The 26,636-nt window shown below is 36.5% G+C and overlaps 1 protein-coding gene across 4 annotated transcripts in view; it reads right to left on the bottom strand.

The window, feature by feature from the left end:
• Positions 1-26,636, bottom strand: part of grin2bb (glutamate receptor, ionotropic, N-methyl D-aspartate 2B-b) — a 105,087-nt gene that overhangs the window by 35,656 nt on the left and 42,795 nt on the right. For all 4 annotated transcript variants that reach the window (XM_079864185.1, XM_079864187.1, XM_079864186.1 and 1 more), the window contains one exon: positions 2,398-2,541. In XM_079864185.1, coding sequence (XP_079720311.1) covers positions 2,398-2,541 — 144 coding nt within the window. The remainder of the gene's footprint in view (positions 1-2,397; positions 2,542-26,636) is intronic.

The following is a 26,636-nucleotide window of genomic DNA, read 5'->3' as shown; positions in this document are numbered from 1 at the left end:
AATTACATTTTTCCAACAAAATCGAATTAGTTTGAAATAATTTGTTGTAATCTTGTTGTATGAATTTAAATTAATTTAGTCATTCCTGCTAGATAAAGTTTTGTCAGGTTAACTACATTTAGTTTTTGTCCTGCCTTAAATCGTCAACCTTATAATTTTAGCTAATTTGACTCTACGGTCACTTCTAATGATAGACACTACTAGTGTTCAAATTAAAACCATTTTTTACATAGTAATATAATATTACTTGTGCAGGTCTGCGAGACTGCCAGTGAGGTTTACACATAGTGTATACTGAGTGCCCACAGCCTGAACACGAGGTTTAATGCACATATAGCATAATTCTGAGCCCACAGCCTAAACACAGTCGCCACTCTTCTGCAAAATGGTAACCACAAAATTCAAAAACATTACAGAAAGTCCTCTAAGTTTCTAACATAACTGAACATTAAACACTAACATTAACTAACAACATCTTTCCATTTACTGAAAAACACATAAAATAACACTTTTTCCCTAAATTGACCCTCTTAATGCAGTCCCTTGCAAAGCATGCTGGGAATTACAGATCCACTGCCCAGTTAGATGTCAACAACAATGATTCATGTAGTTTTCACACAAATGAATTAGGTTGATTGAACACAATTAAATTAAGTTGTGACAATATTAAACAATCGTGTTACTTTTGCTTATTTTAATTAATTATTTTAACAAGAGGCCAAAATTCATTTTTTGAGTGTATTTTATTTGATTTATTTCAGCTTTATTTCAATTAACAAAATGTTTTGAATAGTTAACAACAATAACCTCTGCTCTAAAGAGGCTAGCAAGAATTAAAAGGGTCAACGCTACTATTATAGGGCTTGTACACAAGTCTAAAGGCATAAATTGTGTGAGAGTGATGAATGAACAGAAAGATGGTCACAGGCAAAATTCCACTAGTCATCATTTACTCACCCTCATTTCATTCTAAACACGTATGACTTTCTATCTTGCATGCAGCCTTTTTTTCTGCTGTCACATGGCTTGAGAATGATATAAGAGTCAGCAAATGATGACGAAATGATGTTCATTTTTGAGTGAACTATGCCTTTAAATCAGAAATGAAGAAACAGAATTGGAGAGGAGTTCCTGTAGGAGCAACGTATACTGAAGATAGGGGAGAGGACGGGTACATTAGTTTTGACAGGAGCCCCAGCGTACAGAAGACAGAGGAGAGGAAGAGAGCATTAGTTGAGACAGGAGCATTGGCAAACTCCTGATGATGAAGGAGGCTCGAGCTGCAGCGGCTGGCTCCCCAGCGGGAGTCACAACGCTGGGATTAGGGTGTGAACCCAACCAGCTAGAGTCTCCAGAATTACGGGCAGTGAAGCAAACACCAGTACGGTCTGGGGTTTCACAAGATCCCAATCTCATTTTGGCCAAAACGTTTTAGCTCTGGATAGGCGCCTATTTATACAACCTGATGATGCATTTCAATGATTTGATAAACAAGACTAGGTTCTGCTGAATGGAATTTTGTCGGGATTATGAACGTCCTTTAATCAGAAATACAACTGACCACTCAAAACACACTAGAAATCACCTATAGCGACCCCTGGTATCCACTCAGGACACCCTTGCAACCACATGGCGATATGTTAAAAACCACGCAGAACACATTAGCAACCACATAGCAATGCTTTTCTGCACCACAATTTCCTTTAGAAATAAAATCTAGAGAAACACCATGTTAAAGTTAAAACATAACCAAAAATATAAATAAATGTAATAATAATAATAAAATAATATGCATAATAATGACAACATACACACCCACTACTGTTCAAAGCTTTGGGGTCAATACTTTTTTCATATTATTTTTTATAACATTGTTATCTTTTTTAAAGAAATGAATTACTTTATTCAGCAAGGATGCATTAAATTGACCAAAAGTGACAGTAAAGGTTTTTATAATGATTCAAAAGATTTATATTTCAAATAAATACTTTATATTCATCAAAGAATAAAATGAAGAAAAAAAATATTAAGCAGCAATTTTCAATATTGATAATAATAAGAAATTATTCTTGAGCAGCAAATCAGCATATCAGAATGATTTCTGAAGGATCATGTGACCCTGAAGACTGGAGTAATGATGCTGAAAATTCAGCTTTGTATCACAGGAATAAATTCAATTTGAAAGTATATTAAAATAGAAAACAGTTATTTTAAATTGTAATAATATTTCACAATTTGACTGTATTTTTGATCAAATACATGCAGCCTTGGTGAGCCACAGAGACTTTGCAAAAATCTTTCCAACCCCAAACTTGTATGTATATGTATATGTATATGTATAGCACATAGATACTGTAGGCTTGGATGAAGACTGAAAAATGTTGAGAGATTTCTCACCCGATTTACAAAGTCCTGGTATCCAGGATAGTAGGTGGTGACGATGGAGAATATGTACCAGTCATATTCCTCCATTATGTTAAGCATGACAGAGGCTTGCTGCTCTATAGAGGGACCAAACTGGAAGAACATGGAATGGTCATCCTGCAAGAAATAAAGAAACAAATGCATGAGAAAACAGAAGAATCACATCATAATATGGCATCAGTAGGTTATAGTTATATAACAATTTAACCAAGCTCAAATTCAATATTCTTCTTGTCATCCATTACAAGCACAAACCGACAAATGAAAATGTAGGTTTCTTAGTATACGTACATTAGTTGGGGACACCTAATATTCAGCAATATTACTGAATTGACTGCATAGAAACTATCATGACACTTGAACTGAGCTGGATGATGATGACATCACTGTTTTCTGCTTTATAGCTCAATTGAACTCATTTCACAATTGATGAACTTTACACGGTTACTGAACTAAATCACCACTGAACTGACTTCAACTGAATAATGACACTATTGTCTTTTTTAGAGCTGCTTTACAGCAGAACTGAATTCTGTTTAGCATAATTTATCATTATTTTCCTGTTTATCACTGTAAAGCTGCTTTGAAACAATCTGTATTGTATTAAGAGCTATTGTGATTTGACATGACTATCTATTTTCACTACAGTAACCTGCTAAGGTTTGGATAAAGGAAACTAGGATCAGGTTGAAGAAAGTAATGCTGAGAAAGGCGGTATAGAAATATGAACCGACCCCAGCAGCACCGCAGTTCGCCAGATCTAACATCTGCTGCATCAAAGCATGTGAACGAGACACTTTGCTCCCTTAATATCTAAATGACCACTTCACTGAAACAAAATGCTCCATCCCAGGCAGTTTAAATGTCCAAATGTCTGTGGAACATTGGCGATAAATGATTTGTATAAACGCATTCCAAATTCTTATAATAAGCATGCCAATGAACTCTTCACATCTAATATGCATACATGTGTGTGTGTGTGTGTGTGTGTGTGTGTGTGTGTGTGTAAGCTGTCAGTGGCAAATGAGCCAAAACGTTTTAAAGCTATGCACACATGTATGACAGTGCACATTAATGCATGCACATTGATGTATTGGTCTGTACAGGCCTGTAAATTATTGTTCTGTGTGTGTATTCATGTATGAAGTTGGTCGTGGGCGTTTGCCATGTTAGTCATGCCGCATGGCGAAATCTCACAGTCTCTCGATCTCTCTCTCTCTCTTTCAGGTCTCCATACTCTACTCAACATCAAAGCCACTCCCCTGGGGTCTGAGATGGACTGATCCATTACCTTGATTCGGCTTTAATGAGGTAACAACACTGATGGGGCTGTGGGGAGGGAGCGGGGGGGGGGGGGCTTGGGTTGTTAATCTTACAGCTGTAGTTTAATGTTTTAATGTTGTTTGTATATTCTTGTTTTGTAGAGTTAACTAAATGTTTAATATTTGCTTGATTTGCCTGTAATGTGTATGTGTGTCTCTGCTCCTTTCCTTTTGTGACTTCTATTCATTTGCGTGCCCCTAATATTAATTTCCTGTCTTAATTCCACCTCTTCTCATTTGGAGTCGATCCCATCAGGAGAGGTGAGTCTGCAATCACAGGGGTCGTTAAGAGTTTTAGTTTTAACAAATGAACACTTTTATTAAGACTTGAAAAATGAAGACCTTTATAATATTACAAAACAATTATATTTCAAATAAACGCTGTTCTTTTGAACTTTCTTTTACAGTTTTACCGTTTTCAACATTGATAATAATAATAAGTATTTCTTGAGCAGCAAATCGGCATATTAGAATGATTTCTGAAGGATCATGTGACATTGAAGACTGGAGTAATGATGCTAAATTTAAGCTTTACCATCACAGGAAGAAATTAATGTTTAACTTCTGTTCTTGTCAAATTTCATGTTCATTTCACAACAATACAAAACCGACATCTAATTAAGAAAAAAAAAAAAAAAAAAAAAAATTGGGCAAAATATCTGTAAATCTGATCTCTTTTCTCTTTTATTTAATAAATAAATAAATAAATATATACAGTATATATATAACCCTGTTACTATTATATTTTTAACTATAGTTTGCAACAATATACCAGTATTACATTTGCTTTCTAAGAAGAATTTTCAACTGTACATTTAACACACACAGACACACAAATGTATGATATATAGGCTACCATGTGTCAGATTTGTTTTGCGGATCATTCCTCCCTAATCCGACGCTCTACACTTCTGCTCCTCACCCCCTCCCTGTCATCAATCTCCCTTGCTCCGCTCTTCCTCTTCATCCATTCTGGGTCTATTCATCTCAAAATGAGCAATCACAGACACATGCACTCCACATGCAAGTGAATTAGCGGACTCCAGTTCCTCTGTTTAGCACAATGGAGTGGCGGACCTAGTCATCCACTATACTCAATACAGGCCTGCGCAGGCAGCAGGGAACTAATCCAGACCTGGCATACTCTCCTCTCACTACTTTCCTGCCTTCCTCCTCAAAAATGAAGACTAGTGTCCTGCAGAGGCAGTTTACAAGCAAAGTATCTTCAATATTCGAATGAGAGGCAGTGACATAAAATAAGTTCCCCGCTAACTCTTGACTGCTGGGAGGGGATAACAGCTGAGCTCCTGCCATACACGATACCTCACCAGAACAGCATGTCATTGAGAGAGGAAGGAATGAAAAATCAGATGCGTTTAGGAGAGCATGCAACTAAATTCAAGTGATTCATCAGTTGATCTACCATGATGGATTGGATTGATTGGAAATAAGAGGTAGCTGGTAGCCAGAAAGCCAAAGAAAAGAGAGTCCACGGCAGTTCTTAGAAAAGAAATGTTAAAAAGCCTTGATTTTAAATTCTGGTTCTGATTACTCTTATGATTTAGATTCCTTAATGGTTTAAATAACAGTTCTTTTAATACTCCTAATGAATTTTTTTGTGCAAAAGACATTGGCATTAACTATTAAACACCAATACTTAAAATTATTTTCATAAAATTCCACTGACAAACTACAGTGCAAACAACCAGTCTGTAACCCCAGTTAGTGTTAGGGCCCTATCATACACACGGCACAATGCAGCGCCAGGTGCGACGCAAGGGTTTTTTCGCTAGTTTCAACCAGGCGCAGTTATCATTTTCACGTCCTGCGCCTTGTTTAAATAGCAAATGCATTTGCGCCCATTTGTGCGCCCATGGGCGTGCTGGTCTGAAAACGAGTGTGTTCAGGCACATTGTTGGCGCATTGCTATTTTGAGGCAACTGAAATAGACTGCGCCATTGACCAACAAAAACCTGGTCTAAAGTCTAAAATCAATCTAAAGAGCGCATATAGGCGGGTGCACAGCACGCGTAGGCCTACACTTTGCTTATTAAACACATGCAGCAGCACACAAACAAAAAATGAAAGGAATAAAATGTAATTATTATTAAAAGATTATCATTGTGTACATAAAGATATGGTGGAATCCGGCTTGTCCCGTAGATGGCCGGTAGAGCAATTCCGTTTCCTCTCAGGAGACGCATTCAGTCTTTCCGCTTGCAAATTCCGTCATGTAAATAGCGAATCCGCCATGGCTTTTAAAGGGAATGGGAGATGGGACTCTGATTGGTTTATTGCACGTTATGCCCAAAACACAGCCATTACTCATTAAGAGAATAGGAACAACCCTTGAAGACCATGCCATATTCCCATCGTTAAACTAGAAAAAGTGGATTCGGACACGCCCTAAGTGCACTTGCGCCGTGCGCTTTAGAACATGCGCTTGGATTGTTAAAATAGATTTTGTTCATTCACAATTACAACCTTACCACTCGTACACTTTCATTCTGATATGACGCACCATTAGACACCCAGTCTATGCTTGCCATGACACATTCTGAGGAAAGGTCTTTTTCCAGAAATATATTAAATTAAAATGAAGTTTTGTATCAGAAGAAGTATCTTGGACAATCATTTTTCTCAATTCAATACTAATTGAAACTCAACCAGAGAGCACCTTCTGTGATTTTCCCTTGCAGCAAGTAGTGCTCCAAAAATCTATTTCTATTTCTTAACACAGACTCAGAGATAGGCCTGAATAATACAAAATTAGATGAGAAAAAGAACAGACACAGAGAATGAATGTAGAAAGAAAGAAATGAAAAGGAGGAAAGACAGCGAGATAAAATAAGAGTTGAGTGTCGAGAATTCTTAATTTGACTTTACTGTAACTTCTGGGTAAAGTTGATGCACCATTACTTCGGTCGCTAAAGACAGATCCTCTCCTCTACAACTGTATTGACAAGATAGTTTAGATTCACCCCTTCAGAACAGCAGTGGCATTAACAGCTCGTGCTGAGCCTCAGAGACTCGCTCTCCAGAAGGTCACTCGCAGCATTAACAGCCTCTACTGCTGCTGGCTTCTTAAGCCTGGCAGCACTCACGGAGCTGTCCGACTTATAAACTACAGAGAAAAAGAGAGCGCAACCTTGATCGTAGAAGATAAAACATTTATCGAAATTAAAGCTAACAGATACACTTAAGATCAAAGAGAGTAGTAAGAAAAAAAACTTGCACGGAGTAATCGAAAAGAGCTGCCTGAATTATGTACAAACCATTCGACAAAATAAAATTAGAGTAACTGAAGACTAAAAGTGAACCCTTATGAATAATAGATGGATACTTTATGTTACAATAGATAGATGGATACAGTAGATAGAATAATAGATTGACAGACAGACAGACAGACAGACAGACAGACAGACAGACAGATAGATAGATAGATAGATAGATAGATAGATAGATAGATAGATAGATAGATAGATAGATAGATAGATAGATAGATAGATAGATAGATAGATAGATAGATAGATAGATAGATAGTTAGTTGTGGATGGATGATCGTTAGAGAGAGAGAGAGAGATGTGAATAGATAGATAGATAGATAGATAGATAGATAGATAGATAGATAGATAGATAGATAGATAGATAGATAGATAGATAGATAGATAGTTGTGGATGGATGATCGTTAGAGAGAGAGAGAGAGAGAGAGATGTGAATAGATAGATAGATAGATAGATAGATAGATAGATAGATAGATAGATAGATAGATAGATAGAGAGATAGATAGATAGAGAGAGATAGATAGAGAGATATAGAATGATAGATAGATGTGAATAGATAGAACGATAGAACGATAGATAGATAGATAGATAAATGTAAATAGATAGATAGATAGATAGATAGATATAGAACGATAGATAGATGTGAATAGATAGAACGATAGATAGATAGAGAGAGAGATATGTGAATAGATAGATAGAGAGATATAGAATGATAGATAGATAGATGTAAATAGATAGATAGATAGATAGATAGATAGATAGATAGATAGATAGATAGATAGATAGATAGATAAATAGATAGATAGATAGATAGATATAGAACGATAGATAGATGTGAATAGATAGAACGATAGAACGATAGATAGATGTGGATGGATGATCGATAGAGAGAGAGAGAGAGAGAGATGTGAATAGATAGATAGATAGATAGATAGATAGATAGATAGATATAGAATGATAGATAGATGTGAATAGATAGAACGATAGAACGATAGATAGAACGATAGATAGATAGATAGATAGATAGATAGATAGATAGATAGATAGATAGATAAATGTAAATAGATAGATAGATAAATAGATAGATAGATAGATAGATATAGAACGATAGATAGATGTGAATAGATAGAACGATAGATAGATAGATAGATAGATAGATAGAACGATAGATAGATAGATAGATAGATAGATAGATAGATAGATAGATAGATAGATAGATAGATAGATAGATAGATGTTAGCACTGTAATACAGTAATGAGCACAGCTTGAGTTCCACACTGTAGAAAGGAATGTGATGACTCACATGTCACGCAAGGGTTTTAAGAGAGAAAAACGGAAAAGAGGAGAGAGAGGAAGATAGAGGGGAAGCACGAGACACAGAGGGAGAGAAATGACAATAAAAGAGAGTCTTTGCTCATAACAACCCGAGCCATCAAAGGATTAGAGCGGTGGTGGGCAGTCACAATTCACCTCTTTCAATCTTCTACTTCTGTTGTGAGTCTTTCACATAATATGCCTGATGTTTTAATAGAGTGAGTGAATTATGCTGGATCTGTGACATCAACTGAGCATTTCTTTAATATCAGTCTGAGAAACGGTTGAGGGCGTCAGAAGAACCAACAGATGCTTTGTGCCTGTTTTTGATTTGAATGAGTGTTATAAAACCAATAGCTTCTCTCTAAACAATGCATCAGGAGAACTTGCACATCATGTTTCTCTGTAGAGCATTAGCTCAAAAACGTTGGCGAAAACACATAGTCCATTCTGTTGCAGAAGTAACTCCGTTCTCACTCTTTCTGTATCTTATTTCTTATTTAAAAACACCTTACTTCCCCAGGTGATATCCACTATAAACAATCAATAGGCTCCACTGCATGTCCAGCTGTTCATTTAACACATGAGTTCCCATGCTGCTATAGCTCCAACACAAATAAACAACATACTGCATTATAATCTTTGGGTTGTGCTGTGTTTATTTTTTGTTCTTATCTTATTGCACAACACTATTTGTAATTTATTGCTTTTACACTTACACCTGGCACACTATTATGATCCTGTACCCCATATTCGCACCCATATAACATCTCTCTGCCTGGGTCATTCTACAATACATGTGTCATTTGTCTAAAAAAAAAATGATAATAATAATAACTTTATCAATGAATAGAGCATTTATTACTGTATGTTTACTGTATATTTAATAGCATTTATTACTGTATGTGCAAATACATACTTTTTATTGACATTTTGAAATATATATTTATATATATATATATATATAAAAATGTTTATACTACTTTGGTGGCAGCAAGTATCACAACCTTCGTCACAACATTTGTAATGTCCAGCTAAAGTGTTACCTTTCTGAAGGTATACTGTAATTATTTCCCAATAATACAATTTTAATTTAGCATTAGATGACAGAATACAGTTAACCTTAATAAAGTTAATCTTAATCTTTCACAGAGCCACCCATTCACTCTTGTTTTACTATGCCGCTCTGTTTCTCCTCTACTCTTCACAGAAATAATTATTTTCATGTTATTCTGGACCGTCAACACATTGTGCTTGATCATCACATCTTTTTTAAGGGCCTCCCTCCCTCAATCTCTAATCAAACACACACTGAATTAATTACATGTCACATATGACGCATAATTAACGTGAAACAACCTTAATTCCCATTATACGGCTCCCTCCCTTCGGCGCTCTTAAATCTATTTTTTTTAAAAGCCTGTCTTTGATTGAAACACAGAGCTATTTCCGTCCAGCAGAGATAATTCCTATTTTTCTCCCTGTGCATCTCCTCTCCCTTTTTTCATTCACTCTCTTCTTTCTTCCTGTGGCCTCGAATTTCGAGGATAAAGCGAGAAGGGATTCAGCCATAGGTGTGAGTGACGTCTAGACACCTTGTCTCAATAGTGCCGTGAGCCCACGATGCATCTGCGTTAATCACCATCATGGAGCTAAACAGTACCGTAAAAAGCACGAAAATGTTACACCCGGAGTGGATATTGATAATACACTAATGCATGTGGCACTTCTCTCCTGAGCAGAGTACTGTAGCCCACATACAAGACCAATCATTGTGTAAGCTGTTGAATGTAAAGCCTTTTGATGGAGATTACGCTCTGTCAAAGCGGCAGTAAATAGTGCTTTAAAAAGCTAGTCACGTACGTACTGATATGTAAGGAACTAGAGCTGAAACAACTTATTGGTAAAATCGATACTTCCATAGAGTTCACAGAGAACCTCGTTCAGTGACATCACTGGGCAGTAATAAACTATGTCCATGGAAATAGTAGAAAACAGTAGGCAGTGTATGAAACAGTATATTTATACCTATAGTAGCATCTCATTTATACGAAAATAAAACTGATCGAGAGTTTAAAATTTTGCTATCTTGCTATGCATGATTATAGGGCTGGCTATATTGTTTTTCTATTCATCAGTATCAGTCAACATTGAATATATGCATGATTATTTACTCTATTTTTGAATTTAGATTACTTTTGCTATCATGTAAAACTCACTTAAATAAAATAATTTAATAATAATGTTACATGTATCCTTTCCAAAATCAAAATGAATATACATGCCTATTCAAACTGCCTATAAATTTATTTAATTCATGCATTTAAAACAATTGATTTTAGGTTTAAGTGTTTAATTTTTTTTTTTTTATATGAAATAGTATAAAATTACATATTTTAAATGTAATATATATAATATTATATTATATATTTTAAGTATAAACTAAATATATTATAATACATACATATATGCCTATATATATGCCTATATATATGCCTATATATATATATATATATATATATATATATATATATATTATTTGTACCAGAATTGTGCAGCACACACACACACACACACACACACACACACACACACACACACACACACACACATGAATGATTCAATGACAAATATTTTTTTTAAAGTCACTTGCCGCCACCTACTGGTGTAACAATGTAATCGCTCTTTATTTAAAGAGTCAAGCTTCTTTCAAAAGGAGATTTACTCTATTTTGATAGCTACCATAGAAATAAGTGTTTATATCTGAACTATTAAACTTTTATCCCAGTACTTGAATTGTTGAAACAGAATTATTGATACTGTGTGGTTGAAAAGACATTGAAATTTCATACATGACAAGTGCTCTCTCTGGATCAGCAGTGAATCGAGATCACGATCTTTAATGATCAATAGTGCAGCTCTAATATATATAGATGATAAATAAGAAATAATTGACAGAGTAATATATATATATATACATATTCAAACACTTATTATTTGTTAACACGGGTCTTTGTATCAGCATGATAACATAAACACCACTCAAGCATGCAAACTGTTGTCTAGTTAATAACTTAGTAAGATAACACGCATGTATTAGCCATAGGCAATGGCCTAAGTTTCTATGTCAGAAACACAATGACCTCATTTTCTTTCCCCTTTTTGCTCTTTTTCAAGTTTTTCCTGCCTCAAGGCCCCTCTGAGGGAAATGAGAGGAAAGACTTTCACCCCCTCGTCACTTCTCTGATCCCTCATTCTTGCTGTTTTTCTTCCAGAGAAAATGAGATGTGCTACCAGGCTCATTAATTGTTGAAACTTTCTCTTCCATTATCATTCTTGGCTGCATCGTGTCTTATTCGTCTTGTCACCAGCGCTGTCAGTCTGTCTCTCTGTTGTCTATTACCTCTTCCCTCTGTCTTTTAACCTGGACTTTATCTTCTCTTCTCTTTCCTCTCCTTTGCTTTACTCCTTTATGTCTCTTTCTTCAGGAAAGTCAATAACATGTGTTCCTCCCTCACAAACCCCTCATCATTTCTATCTCTCCCCGAACAAAAGCAATTGTTCTGAAGGGACACCTAAGCGATTTTCCTCCTCTGCGTCTGAGAGGAAGGGAGGAACATTTGAAACCGGTTCCATGAATGATGCAAACACTGTCATTTACACCGGCTACCATGTGTACTACAACTCTCTCGCCCACATTCACATATGTAATTATTTATTATACCATGTATTTTGGGTTGAAACTGACTTTTTAAAGAGAGTAAAGAAACATTACTATATCAATCATATATGAATACACGCTGCTCAGATGCTATTTTGCAGGTTATTTTGTACTAAATTATGTATAATTTAGAGTTTGTGACGTCGGAGTTGATGCTGATTTTTGTGCAGGTAGCTTTGATGAAGACAAATATCAGGATGGGGTTAATTATATTAATGATGATAATGGTGATGTTATTAATTATCACTGTGAAAATGATGAAACAATGGATGCATCGCACAGTCAGTGTTTGAGATTGACATTAACATATTTACTAGCAAGTATAACTCTCAAATTGACCTGTACATGCAATATCTCACAGGAGCGGAACAAAAACAAAATGCCTTTATGAACAACTAACCAAAAAGTCGATCTTTTGTATTTTTGCTTAAAGTAAACGACTTTCATAACTCTGGGAAATCTTTTCACGATTGACAAGACTTTAAGACATTTCTTACATAATGTAGTCAACTGTGGCCAAAAGTCACCATGTTTTATTTTTACTAGTTGATGTATACATTTTTGATGATTGATAATTAATTTTCCTTTATTTGCTGATTTTATGCACACAAACATTTGAGGTCAGTACGTTTTTTTTAAAGCAATGAATACTTTTATTCAGTAAGGATGCATTAAATTGATCAAAAGTGACCGTAAATACTATTCTATTCATCAAAGAATACTGAAGAAAAATGTGCCACGGTTTCCATAAAAATATTAAGCAGGATGTTTTCCACATTTATATAAATAAGAAATGTTTCTTGAGCTGCAAATCAGCATATTAGAATGATTTCTGAAGGATCTGGAGAAATTATGCTTTGCATCACAGGAATAAATGACATTTTAAAATACATTAAAATAGAAAACTTGTTTTTGTAATCAAATACTGTAAATGCAGTCTTGGTAAGCATAAGAGACGCTTTCATAACATTACAAAATCATACTGAACATGATCAAAAAGAACATGACCTTAGACAAAACTAGTACGCAACAAATAAAGACAAGACATAAGAGAAAACTTAGTCGAGACCAGATGTTTTTGCAGCACGTTCTGTCCCCCTCACTTTAATTGTACCTCCCAAAATACCATTGTGACGTTTATGGAGTTTACCATCTATAGTTTTAAAAGCCGGCTGCCCTCCGTGTCTAAATGAAGTGTAAGGTCTCAGCCCCGTTTGCTGAGAGCATCTGCAGCGGACCAAGAGGAGTCACTCCTGCTGAATTTAATGAGACTTCCTGCATCTCATAAAGAGGCAGCAGTTATGCTTCTCTTGGCTCACTAAGTAGGCTTGCCAAGGCGCAAAAAGAGAATACATCGCCTTTCCTTCATTAAAAAAAAATCCCTATCTCTTTAATTCTCTCTCCCCATGGCCAATTTTCAACTATTTAATCTTTTATTCTAAATTTATGTGTAATATTCCTAAATTACAGCCTTTTTTCCAGTATTAAAACCCAAGACTTTGTTGTCCGCTATAATTATCGGTCGCTCTAATACCTCAAGCCTGATATTGAACTACCAATATTTGCGTAACTAACTATTCTAATATGCCAAGGTCTTTTCAGGCCTTGAGTTTCACTAATAATGTGGGCAGCAGGAAATGAAGTATGAATAATTGAAACCCAAATCTCTTCATTCATGTCGGTAACACTAATATACGGACAAATCCCACACTGCCCGGGTTCAAATACTCTGATTTGTATGCATTTTCGCTGAGACATCCGGTTTGGATTAAGCAACGGGTTGGTTCTGAACCAAAAATAATTTGATGGTTTGTATAAAGTGATAATAGCTACCCTTGAATTCCCATTCTGGTTTTATCCTCAGGTGATGACCGATTAAATCAAAGCATTGTATTTCTTTGCTATATAAGATCGTTTCATCTGTAAAAACAGAACAAAACATGCACAATGGCCATGAGGATGTGTTATCACCAGCTTACACAGAGTCTAAGCGCGCGTTCCCGCACTAAAACAACCCTTGGGCTAGTGTTCCTGACCTCTGCCTTTGAACACATGCGAGCGTGCTTATGCAAATCGCTACGGTTATTCAAGCTCCACCACAAGCAAAGCGTGTCTCTGCCACGTTCTGTGCCACGTCCTCACACAAGATGCATGAGACATTTGCATAAAGCAGCCAAACATTACAAAAACATTACGGGCACGCACATAAACACATTAAAGAAGTGCATTCAAACCAAAATTCTTCACAGCACATCTTCCTTGATGTATAATATGCAGAGTGTCACTTTAGATACACTAATAGCACAGAAACCTACAGTCACTTGTAGACACACTAACACAAAGACATTTGTGACCTGAAGGAACAAACTCACACACACACACAATAAAAATGAAAACAGACATGACTCACCTCATCAGAGAAACACTCACCCCATACACACGCACACACACACACACACACACACACACACACACAGTTGTGCTCCCTTACTTTGACATAGATGTATGAGGCTCAGTCAGACTGAAATAGACTGTAATAACAGGGGGGACTAAAAACACTTCATCTTCCAAAGACACGCACAAACACACACTCCGACTCTAAACACTTCATCTTCCTAAGACACACACCACATGCTCTAAACATTTCATATTAAAAAGACCTGCGGAAATACGCAAACTCACACAACAGCTGCAAAAAACACTTTATCTTCCGAAGCAATGGCCAACAACGCTTAACATCTGAATGCTACAGATAATGAATGTCACATGCACGTGCGTGCGGTCTGAGCTTTAAACACCATTATCAGCATGTGATACCAACAGTTTTCAACAGCCAAGTTTGAAGGAATGAAACGGTAAGGAAAAAAATGCACAATTTCGATTCACTACTGTTTCTTTTATGTTCTCTCTTTTTTATCTTTTATCCTTTTTCTCATCCAATGAATTCGTAATCAAAACAGATCAATCCTCGCTCTCTAAAATTAGGCTTAATGCATATTCTAATCACAAAGAGCTCTTTACACATCTCCAGCATACTCAAGCTGCTCAAATCAATGTTCTCACTCTGGTTTTTTCAAGCAAGCATGAATTGCCATTCAAAGCCTGTTTTACTTCTGTAATGTGATGTATTTCCGAGTAAAACTCACTGAAACTGATTGGATCTTAAAAAGTGGGCGTACCAAAATGGAGCCAGACCAAATGCAAGTACAGTAGGCTATTCTCTAAAACAATGCCTAATTTGGTTACACTTTATTTCGATATTCCACTTTAGGCATTTTACTAACTTTTAACTACGTATTTTTGCAACTACATGTCAACTACCAGTCATTAAAGTATTAGTAGACTGTTAGGTTAGGTTTTGGGTTGGGCACAGGTGTCACGTTAGGTAGGCCTACGTTTTTCATACAACAAAAAGAAAGAAATGCCAGAGAAATTTCCTTGATTTAAAAAATAAAATAAAATAATTAAAAGAAACATTATTTTAAAATAAGTGTGAATTCTACATCTTGAAACTTTTAGTTTTATAAATGGGGGCAATATTTCAAGGATGAACAAATAATGTTTTGGTCATCAAATTAAAAATAACATTTAAATATGATAATATTTGACTTTTTAAGTGCTGAAACATACTAGAAAGCATTTTACTATTCATGACAAACTTCCATATATTAAAGTTAGTGTTACTACATTAAATCCATGGTGAATGTTGCTTCAGCAACGTTGTGGTGGTTGCGCCATCTTTAACTTCGCAGTCCACTTACGGTCAAATGGAACGCACCTTCAGTCAACATGATGTGGAGAGCTCATGGTTGCATAGCAACGACGGAGCGCAAGCGCTTTGGAAAGAAGGAGACAGCGGCATAGCTGCACTTTCCACACATTTTTACACGCGATATGTGAACGGCCGATGTCTACGAATATCGAATATTTTTTATATCGGTACCGACAATGGTGTACCGTCGATAAATACCGATAGCCTACCGTTTTATCGTCCAGCCCTAATGCCAAAGGTTGTTTGATCCCCAAGACAGAGATTTAAAACAGACTGTCTTTAAGACCTCTGAGTGACCTCTGGAAGCAGGACTAAAATCTTCTTTAAAACCACAGGGATTGTCTTTACATCAAAATGCATCAGATCATTCCAACGAATCAAACATCGCTCAACTGCATAATTCTATATTATGTCTGCAGCCTATATATGTGGTTATAATGCTTAGATCACACATAATTCATGTTCAATTGTCATACCTATGGTTTATTGGAGGTGTCTTGTTTACCATGTGTGTGAATGATTTCTCATTTCTTGAAATATGGTATGAATGAAATCCGTGTAAAATGTATTGTACTTTCATTATAAAATGAATGTCTAAATCATACCATGCTAGAGCGGGAAAGTTAAGAGACCATATGACTAATCAGATAACGTAATTTATGTGAGGGGAAGAGAAACGAAGAAGTCACACCCTGAGCCAAAGATGATACCTAATTGGTCAGAATTCCTCTAAATGGTTGGTCAAATATCTACGTTTAAAAACTCAGGACACGAACAAAGCATTAGATCTGATCAGATGAAAATGGGTTAAAGGTGCTCTAAGGCCGTGTGTCCACCAAAGCGTTTTTTCACGCCGCTGGCGTGTTTTTTCAATTGTTTTCAATGGGAGCGCCGCGTTTTTAAAACGCCATGAGCGTTTTTTTCACGCTGAAGCGCTGAGCGTTCGGCGTTTTTACAGGTTGCAGAGAGTTGAAGAATGTTCAACTTTTGGTAAAACGCAGCGCTCATCACTGTCACTTTTTACCCAACCGTCCAATCACAGTGGAGGAGGGGTGGGACTAATACCACACCGACCAACCGCATCCGCCACATTCTGCTTGTACAACATACGTCAACAGATGACAACAACAAGCATAATAACGGAACAAAATCATTTAAAACAAGAGCCAGAGAAAATACATTACATTGTATTGACATTTTAATATAGAATCAACACAGAAACAAAATATGTGTGAAATGAGATACTAGTAACACTTTTGCGGATATTCCGTATTATAACAAGCAAAGTGTCTCAACTGAAAAAAACGCAACGCTGCCAAAACGCTCTCAAACGCTCACAGCTAGGCGTTTTCAGCAGAGCGCCTAGCGTTTTCAGCTGGCTAAAAACACTTTGGTGGACACACGGCCTAAGCGATATCACACGTTTTTTAGGCTAAAACATTTTTTGTCACATACAGCAAACATCTCCTCACTATCCGCTAGCTGCCTGTCCCCTGAACACACTAAAAAAACAAGGTCTCTGCAGACACCCCAGGCTCCACAAACGGCAACAAAAGCAAACTGGGCACCACGAAACATAACAAACTGTTCCAGCCAATAACAGACAAGAAGGATTTGGGGGTGGGGTTTGGGGGGTTAGTGTGCGGATGAGGAGGAGGGAGGGTCGAGCTAGCCTCCGTTTTGTTTGACATTACTTTAAACGTCAGTAAGAAGTGACGTCACCCAACATCACTTAAAGAACCTTTAAGGTTGGTTTAAGGAGGCATAAGGTTATGTGTAAGATGGGCTAAGACTAAGGTCGACCCTGAAACACCATCATGAAGAAACAAACCAACGGATATTGCCTGACTTTTTTTCTTTTCTTTCTTTCCTTAGTTCCTTTTCCGTTGAGAGTCTCGCTTTCTAAGTTAAGATTTTGTCACAAAGCTTCAGTGACCAACTCTATAGGCTTTGCCCGCCTCAAACTTTAACTTCAAACCGCAGAGACTCCGCTTCCATTCATCCACCAACACACCGACGTGATTGGCTTCCCAATCACGACCTCCAGAAACCAGGAAACCTGGGAAATCCCTTTCAGCAAGGACCACAGAAGGGAATCCCCATCAAAGACAAACAACAAAAGCAAATAACACCTCCAAATCCTAGCCGAACTGGTGCATTGATATAAAATGTATTAACCCCATCTAAAAAATGATAGAAGGATTAAATTGATGATTGATGGTTCGTTCAGGTCAGGTCTTATAAAATGCATATATTAGAAACTTGGGATTTCATCATTTCACTCTCTTAAAACTAATTTCTTCCTCAAGTTCTTTCTTTCTGCAACCCGTGTGAATGTGTGTGTGTTACGGCCCGTTCAACTGAGGGCTGGACGATTAATTTTTCGGCTGTAAAATAAGTGACTCTTTCAAAATTCCCTATAAAATTTATTAATAATTCCCTTTGAAATAAACTGACCTGTTTCTCTTACAGCATCAAAAAGAGCTAGCAGATATTAAGCAGACAGTCTATTAATACTCTACTCTACTAATACTCTAATGAATGGTAGTTGACATGTAGGTGCAAAGTTACTTTTAGTTAGTAAAATGTTTAAAGTGGATCATCAAAATCAAGTGTTACCCTTAATTTTTCTATTATGAACATTATCTAATAGCCAATGTGGCCTAAGTGATTAAAAACAGCATGAAACAGAAGTTGTGATTATGTGCACGAATAAATAATTTAAAATAAGCACTGCAATATTTCATAAAAATAAGATTTGTAAATGTTTACAAGTTATTTAACAGCATTTGTGGAATAATGTTGATTACCACAAACTTGTCCTTCCCTTTCTTTAAATAAAAATAGATCTGGGTTACAGTGAGACACTTACACTTGAATTTAATGAGGCCAATCTGTAAATGTTCAAATACTCTGTTTAAAAAAAGTATAGCCACAAGAAGTGTGAAACAAATTGCATACTCACCTTTTCTGTCTAAAATTAAATTATACCAGTTGTTGCATGACAACCTAATGCCTAAAACCCTAAACTGACTGTAAAAATGAGAAAAACTTTACAGCACAAATAATACACAAGTTTTAACCAAAGAAATGTAAAAGCTTCACCTTTCTGCTTTCACATCCTCTAAAACTTTGCCCCATTTACTTACATTTCAGTGCCTCACCGTATAGCCTTTTTTTGTTGCTTTTATAAAGAAAACAGTGATGAGAATTATTTTTTGATAATCAACATTATGGCCCAAATACTGTCAATTGTGCTTAACTTGCATTAAATCTGTAATGTTCCTGTAAGAATGTAAATAGGGTCATTTTAGATTTTATGTTGACTTGAAACCTTTGACAGCGTAATGATAGATGATCGTCTCTTTAAAAACGCATGCTGCTTGTCTGCACCAATACGTCAAGCTTGTCAATTGTAGCTGAACACATAGACCGCAAATGATGGAGACAGCAGGAAAAGGATGGATAGAGTAAGTGAAAGAGAAAACATACAAAAAAGGCAAGAGAAAGTGGAGAGGAATGGGGGACAGTATGGAGGCAGAGTTTATATTTTTCATACCCTTCAACCCCGTATGGTAATTAAATTCACAGCTCTTTTCAGTTAATAGAGCTCATTAGTAACACAGAGGATAAAGGCAATTAGTCACTTATTGACACATGTAAGCCTTGTGAAAGAGCCAAAATTCACACACACACAGACACACACACACACACACACACACACACACACACACGCGCGCACTATGAATTCTTTGCTGAAAGCTCAACGCTTGATCTTTATCAAAAGCACCAGGGTGTGGAGTGTGCATGTGTGCAAGGTGCATTAGTATGTATCGAGGGTCTTTAAACTGCCTAAATAATCTCAAGGTAGTGAGGGTAGAGATAAAGAGGAGAGAAAATTGGAAAGAGGAGAGGAGAAAAAATACAGAAAACGTATTGTACGTAAGGTAAATGTCCAGTGGATATTGATGTGTGTAAACTATTTTACACAAATGGAAAATTGATTGTTCAGTCTTACTTATCGATGAGTCCTGAGATTTATTAGATGTAGAGATAACTTACATGGCCATCCAAAATAATTAGGAATACATTTGTGAATTCTATTAATATGTCCTTTTTTATCTGCATTTATGGCAATAGATTTGTTTTAGGTTGTAATTAAACCAATTTAATCCCAGTTTAATGAAAAAAAACAACAACTATGATTCCCACCCAAAAGTGTAAACACTGTGATGAGCCACACAGACATATAGCAATATCGGCTCGACCAATGGCTTGACTTTGTGAAAGAACTACCCATTTATTCAGCCAATGACAGATCAAGATGCACCCAGAAATCTGTCACTTCTCTTCCGTACCATTTTCTTCCTTCTACACTACAAATAGTGATAAAAGACCATTTCTACATGGTCTAACCCCTTAAAAATGTGTTTGTTTAACCTAATGTACTCATGTTGCTGTTGATTGGGTGATATTAAATCATATTTCTGACTACATATTTCTACCACATAGTGTATCACTTTTTTCATTTCTTTGATTACCCATCTTTTTTTTTTTTTTTTTTTGCAATTCCATTTGGTGACAGAAATGATACGTGTAACTTTTATTTTTGTGGAAACTGTGATCAATTTTTTCCAGGATTTTTTGATGAATAAAAAGTTCAAAAGAATAAATCTGAAATAGAAATCTTTTGCAACATTCTAAAAGGATTTGTTCTAAATAGAAATATTTTGTAACATCATACAAGGTTTTACTCTTTACCATACCGTATATTAGGTTCAAATTAATTCATCCTTGCTGAATAAAAGTATTAATTTCTATCAAAAAATCTTACTGATCCTAACATTTTGAATGGAAATGCACCTTATTTTTGTCAAAACATGAACAGAACAGGCTGTTCTTTGGTGTTTTCTAGTGAAGGCGATGCTTTCATTAAGCTTCATTAGAGGAATGAATACAAGCTTTTTAAAGCGCTGTGCCTGAATATGGAAAAATGCCTCCAATTTATATGGAGAGTGTGTGAGTCAGAATGTTTTTTCCTATAATGAGTGTGTTACATGAGGAAGTGTGTGTGTGTGTGTGTGTGTGCCCAGTGAGAGTCAAGTACCGTGTAAAATGAATGTCATTCAGTTCATAACCCTTACACTGTATTTGTGGACTGTTTTACATTCCCAATCTCTCCCTTTCTTTTCTTTCATCTCAAGTATCCTCGTCTCTTCTTCCCCTTCCCATTTATTGATCTGGCAGCTCATCCCTCCTTCTTCACCATATACTTTTCTCTACCATTGCCTCTTTCATGACAACTGGCTTTCTCTGTATGCCGTTCTCAGTCTCTCCATGGCATGCAGCCCTGCACTTAGTATTTCACACAAATTCTCCTCCACCTCCCAAGTTCTCCTCCTCGATTCATCTCGCTTCCGTCATTCCCTTTCTTGTCACTTACTCGTTATTCCTCCCCCTCATTCTCCACCTTTCTCACTCCACCCTCTTACATGCAAATTTCCACTCAAAATCTCTCTCTCACACACTATAGTACACATTAGCTACAACATTAAACATGTTATAGCTCATTTGTACTGGCGACTCATTAAGAACATAATTACAGATTGATTTTAAGGATCTTTTATTGGTTTTAAAGCACTGAATTATTTGGCACCCTCACGCAATTCGGACTGATGGCCAAAAATGCTCCAAATCATTGTTTAAGGTCTTCAAATGCTGAGCAATACTGTTACTCTCTGTAAACCAGAGATCATCAGGAGAAGCTGCGTTCATTTCGCTGCATCCATTTTGTTTAGATTACAGATCTAGAAGTGTCTACCAATGGAAATAAGACAGACTAAGAATTTTACTTATTTTACTTCAAATTAAAAATTCAATAAAAAGACAAAAGATATTTGTCTCATTATTATTATTATTCTCATTATTATATATGCTCCCTGATTCTCCAATTATTTTTTATTAATGTGACAGCTTTATTGTTTTCCTATTTTTATTTTTAATTCAATACACTGAAAAAGAATTTACCGGTATAGGATTTACTTGAAAAAAGCTAAAACACACAGTGTACACTCAGAAAATCTTTAAAATAATTATAATTAGTAATAGTACATTTACTCAACTAAGAGACGCTTTTATCCAGTGACTTACAAGTGAGAAATATAACAAGCAATTTATCATTCAATAGTAGTAGATACAGTAAGTGCTTTATTTTTTAATACACAATTTACTCTCCCTAATTTCCCATTCCAGTGTAATTAATTTAACACTTTTGTTTACTTTTACCGCAATCACTTTCTTTCTTAATGTTGATATAAAAATCATTTATTATTATTACACTAGTAGTAGTAGTAGAATGTTGTTAATTCAGATTTCAGAAAAACTGTCTGAGCTGCATTACTTAATGCCTGCAGCATTTACCACAGCATAACCAATCTCTCTCCCTCTTTCACTAACCCTCTTCTTACAGCTGTTATCCTCTGCTACTCTCCTTATCTCTGCACTTCACTTTCTTTCTTTCTTTTTTTTTTTTTGAGGGAGATAATTATTTCTTTAACTTTCGCTTCAAGGAAGTCCATCTCCATCCTTCCCCTCTCTCTCTCTCTCTCTCTCTCTCTCTCTCTCTCTCTCTCTCTCTCCATTTATCTCTCTGCACTATATTTTTTGCTTGAATTTGAATATCTTTCCGCTTTGACACTTCCTGACTAGGGACAGCTGCACTGTCAGTAACAGTAACAGGAGAAAGAGAAAGAGAGAGAGAGAGAGAGAGAGAGAGAGAGAGAGAGAGAGAGAGAGAGAGAGAGAGAGAGAGAGAGAGAGAGAGAGAGAGAGAGAGAGAGAGAGAAGGAAGGGTGTGTATATGGAGAGATTTCTAATTCAAAGAGACATGCAGTGTTTCCGTGGCAACGTGGTTTCCATCGTTACGTTCTAGCTAAAGATGCCATTAGAGTGAAAAAATACTCCCCACACACTCACAGAAACAAGCACAATCTGAAACATATATATATATATATATGCAAAATCACACTCAAATGCTAATAGACAAATACACATACAAAACCTATAGAAAAAAAAACATGGAGCAATTCAAAATTGTACATTTTTGAAGAAATCGGTGGTTTTGGCCAATGCAAATCTCACCGCCACAGTGCCAGGGTTTTATGGGTTGCTGCCAGGGAATAGCTATGGGATTTCTAGCGTTCAGGATAGTTGCTTACTGGCTCAAGTTAAACAAGCCCAATGATATTCTGGTCAACTAAGTTTAGATTCAAATGTAACATAAGTTAAAAGAATAATTTCCTCAAAAATTAAAACTCTGTCATGATTTACTCACCCTGTCTCATACTGTTTTTTTTTTTTTTTTTTGCACACATGTGCAAAATATCAGCAGTATGTAAAGACTGTGTGTGAATATATCGTTGTGCAAATTTCTGTCAGCATTTACTCATCCTCATATAAGTCCAAATCCGTATGCATTTTAATTTCTTTGATTTTTTGAAAAATGCTGTTTTGGACCCCATTTACTTTAATTTTATGGACAAAAACATTCTTCAAAATATCTTTTGTGTTTCACAGAAGAAAGAAATGCATATGTATTTGAGTAAATGATGACAGAAATTTGCACAACGATACATTCACACACAGTCTTTACATACTGCTGATATTTTGCACACGTGTGTTGCTGACAGCAGTATAGATATTACATATTTATAGGGAGTTTTTTAATGCTGTGCTGGTATAACTGCATGCATGACCTTAGCATTTGTTTGACCCAAGCAATGTATCTTTGCATTCATTTTGTGTTTTATGCATGCATGAATATGATTCAGAAGGAACAGCGCTCGTATTAAAACAACAGCTGAGATACGGTCATGCCACTGTCCCTCAGCCAACAACACAACGGCAAGTTCCCTCGCCTGAAGTCCTTATGTGTGTGAGTCTGCGTGATGGGTCTTTACAACTGCGCTATCAATCACACTTCAACAACCCTGTGTGCTTTAATAAACAAAATGAGGGTACAGTAGATCTTGGCTTGAAAACGTTGATAATTCTGACTCTGAAATCTGATTCTATGAGCCAACTTTCTCAAATAGCCAATACCTGTGGCTGCATATATAAATAACTGTTTTCTATATTTGTTTTCTATCTATAACAGTTTAATATATTTTTTAAATGTTTTCCTTATACCTGATTTTATTGTAATTTATTCCTGTGGTGGCAAAGCTGAATTTTCAGCATCATTACTCCAGTCTTCAGTGTCACATGATCCTTCAGAAATCATTCTAATATGATGATAGTAATTTCTTTTAGGAAAAAAAATTTAATGACCCCAAACTTTTGAACAGTAGTGTATATAAATAAAAATGTCTAAAATGTAATATATAATAACTTGAATTACCAAATTCCGAACTGAAATGAACTGTTTTAATCATATTGCCATTTTATACGGGCAAACTGCTTCATGCTGTGCCTAATAACAGCCATTAACTGTGGTAAAAATGTAATGCACAGCATCTCATGGATTTTTGCTTATACCGGCTCTTTGCATTCGTGTGTGTGATGAACGAGAGTGTGTTTTGGGCTTGACTTATTCCTGTTAAGTGTGTTGTTTTGGCTGCACTGAATTGTACGTTCTAAACACTGTGGTCAGTGTGTGTGTGTGTGTGTGTGTGTGTTAGTCTCTGGTGGTGAAAGTGAAGTGTTATTCTGTCAGTGCCAGACTGCATGAACATGTGTGTAAGTGTGTGTGTGAGTGTAAGATGAGAGAACTGTCTGTCCAATTAAGCAGCTGCCTCTCTCTCACCCTGAACAAAAGAGCATGGAGCTAAACGGTGACACACACACACACGCTTTGACAGAAGCACTTTGATCTTACGGTGCCCTAACAAACACAAACAAACAGAGTCAGACACTGACAGGACCTTTCAAAGTCACCCAAACGCAATACCACATACACACATCTAGGTTTGTGTAAAGTATCTGGTGTGATTGTCACGATGACATAGATCACACTCACAACCTGATATGATCTTTATATCGCAGAAAGGTAAAACAGTCATACACACACATGCGCGCACAGACCTTGTGATCTTTGGCATGCCTGGTGTCTTCATATTTTCCCCCTTTGATCTATCAGACACTCTCACATTTGGACTCCTGTGATCTCTGAGGAGAGTCTTACACACACACACACACACAAAGGGCGGCACACTGTAGCACTTCCAAGTGACTTCAAGAAGCACCAAATGATGAAAAAGAGGAAGAGTTAGAGACCAAGAAAGGGAGAGAGGTTCTGCATTATCTATGCATCCATGGTGCATTTGTATAATAAGGGTGAATAAAGAATTCCAGGAGCCTGTCAACTACAAAGGACCAGAGGTGAGAAGAAAAGAGGAAAAACAGCAGAATGAAGAGAAGAGACAATTGGAACAAGAAAAGTGGAGAAGAGACAAGACGAGACGCCAAGGCAAGAAACAAGATGAGAAGAAATGAGGAATGAGACAAAATGAGAAGAGAAATGAGACATGATGAGAAGAGAAGAGACAAGAAGAGACGAGAAGAGACAAGATGAGAAGAGAAACAAGAGAAGAGACAAGAAATGAGACGTGATGAGACATGACGAGAAGAGATGAGACGAGAAGAAATGAGGAATGAGACAAGATGAGAAAAGAAACAAAAGACGAGAAGAGACAAGATAAGAAGAGACGAGGAATGAGATGAGATGAGAAACAAGAGAAGAGACAAGAGAAATGAGACGTGATGAGACGAGAAATAAAACATGACGAGAAGAGACAAACAAAAAGCAAAGAGAGGATTTGAAACAAGGGAGAAAAAAAATTGGAGAAGAGACTAGGCGAATGGAGAGGCTGAAGAGAAGAAAAGAAAAGAAAAATGAGACAAAACAATATGAGAAGCAAGGAGTCAAGATGAGACAATACAAGAAACGTAGAAAAGAGACAAGGCGAGCAGAGAAGAGAAAAGATACTAGGCTAAATGAGACGAAATGAGAAGAGAAACGAGGATAAGTATCACAGCGAGATGAAACGAGACAAGTGGAGAAAAGACAAGATGAGACAAGAAGAACAGAGCTGAGACAGGCAAGATAAGACTAGGAGAGAAGAATAAAGATGAAACAAGATAAGAAGAGTGGACAAGAGACAAGACGATATGTAGAGAAGAGAACAAAAGAGAGAAGGCGAGACAAGGAGAAAAAAGAAGAGTCGAGACGATTCAAGAGAGGCAAAGAGAAGAGACGAGAAATGTTAAGACAAGTGAAAAAGAGAACAGAAGAGACAAGGTGAGATAATGAGAGACGAGTCAAAACAATACAAGAAGAGAGGTAAAGAGACAAGAAGTGTTGAGACAAGTGAAGAAGAGAACAGAAGAGACAAGGTGAGACAATGAGGGAAAAAAATGGCAGAGCCATATCGATACAAGAAGAGAGGTAAAGAGATGAGATATTGAGGCAAGCGAAGAAGAGAACAGAAGAGACATTTAACCAAGAGACGAGATTGAGAAGTGGAGCAAAGAGATGAGACAAGTGACGAGCAGAGAAGACTAGACTAAAGCGATATAAGAAGAGACAAGTCAGAGAACAATTCAATGTAAAAGTGGCTGAACAGTTTTAAATCAGACCCATATACCTTCTCTGTCTTTGAGAAAGGTTTTAGTTCCTCGAGTCATTCACAAATGCTGCGACAAGAGCCACAGAAGGAGAAAAACAGATGAATTAAGAAATAGAAAATGGTTCAGGAGAGAGACAGCATGAGCTCTGTGCTCAGCATCTGAGTGCAGCAC

This window comes from Squalius cephalus (genome assembly GCF_949319135.1).
Source record: "Squalius cephalus genome assembly, chromosome: 2".
Classification (NCBI taxonomy): domain Eukaryota; kingdom Metazoa; phylum Chordata; class Actinopteri; order Cypriniformes; family Leuciscidae; genus Squalius; species Squalius cephalus.
Note: the sequence above shows the minus strand (reverse complement) of the source record. Positions and strands in the feature narration are given on the sequence as shown.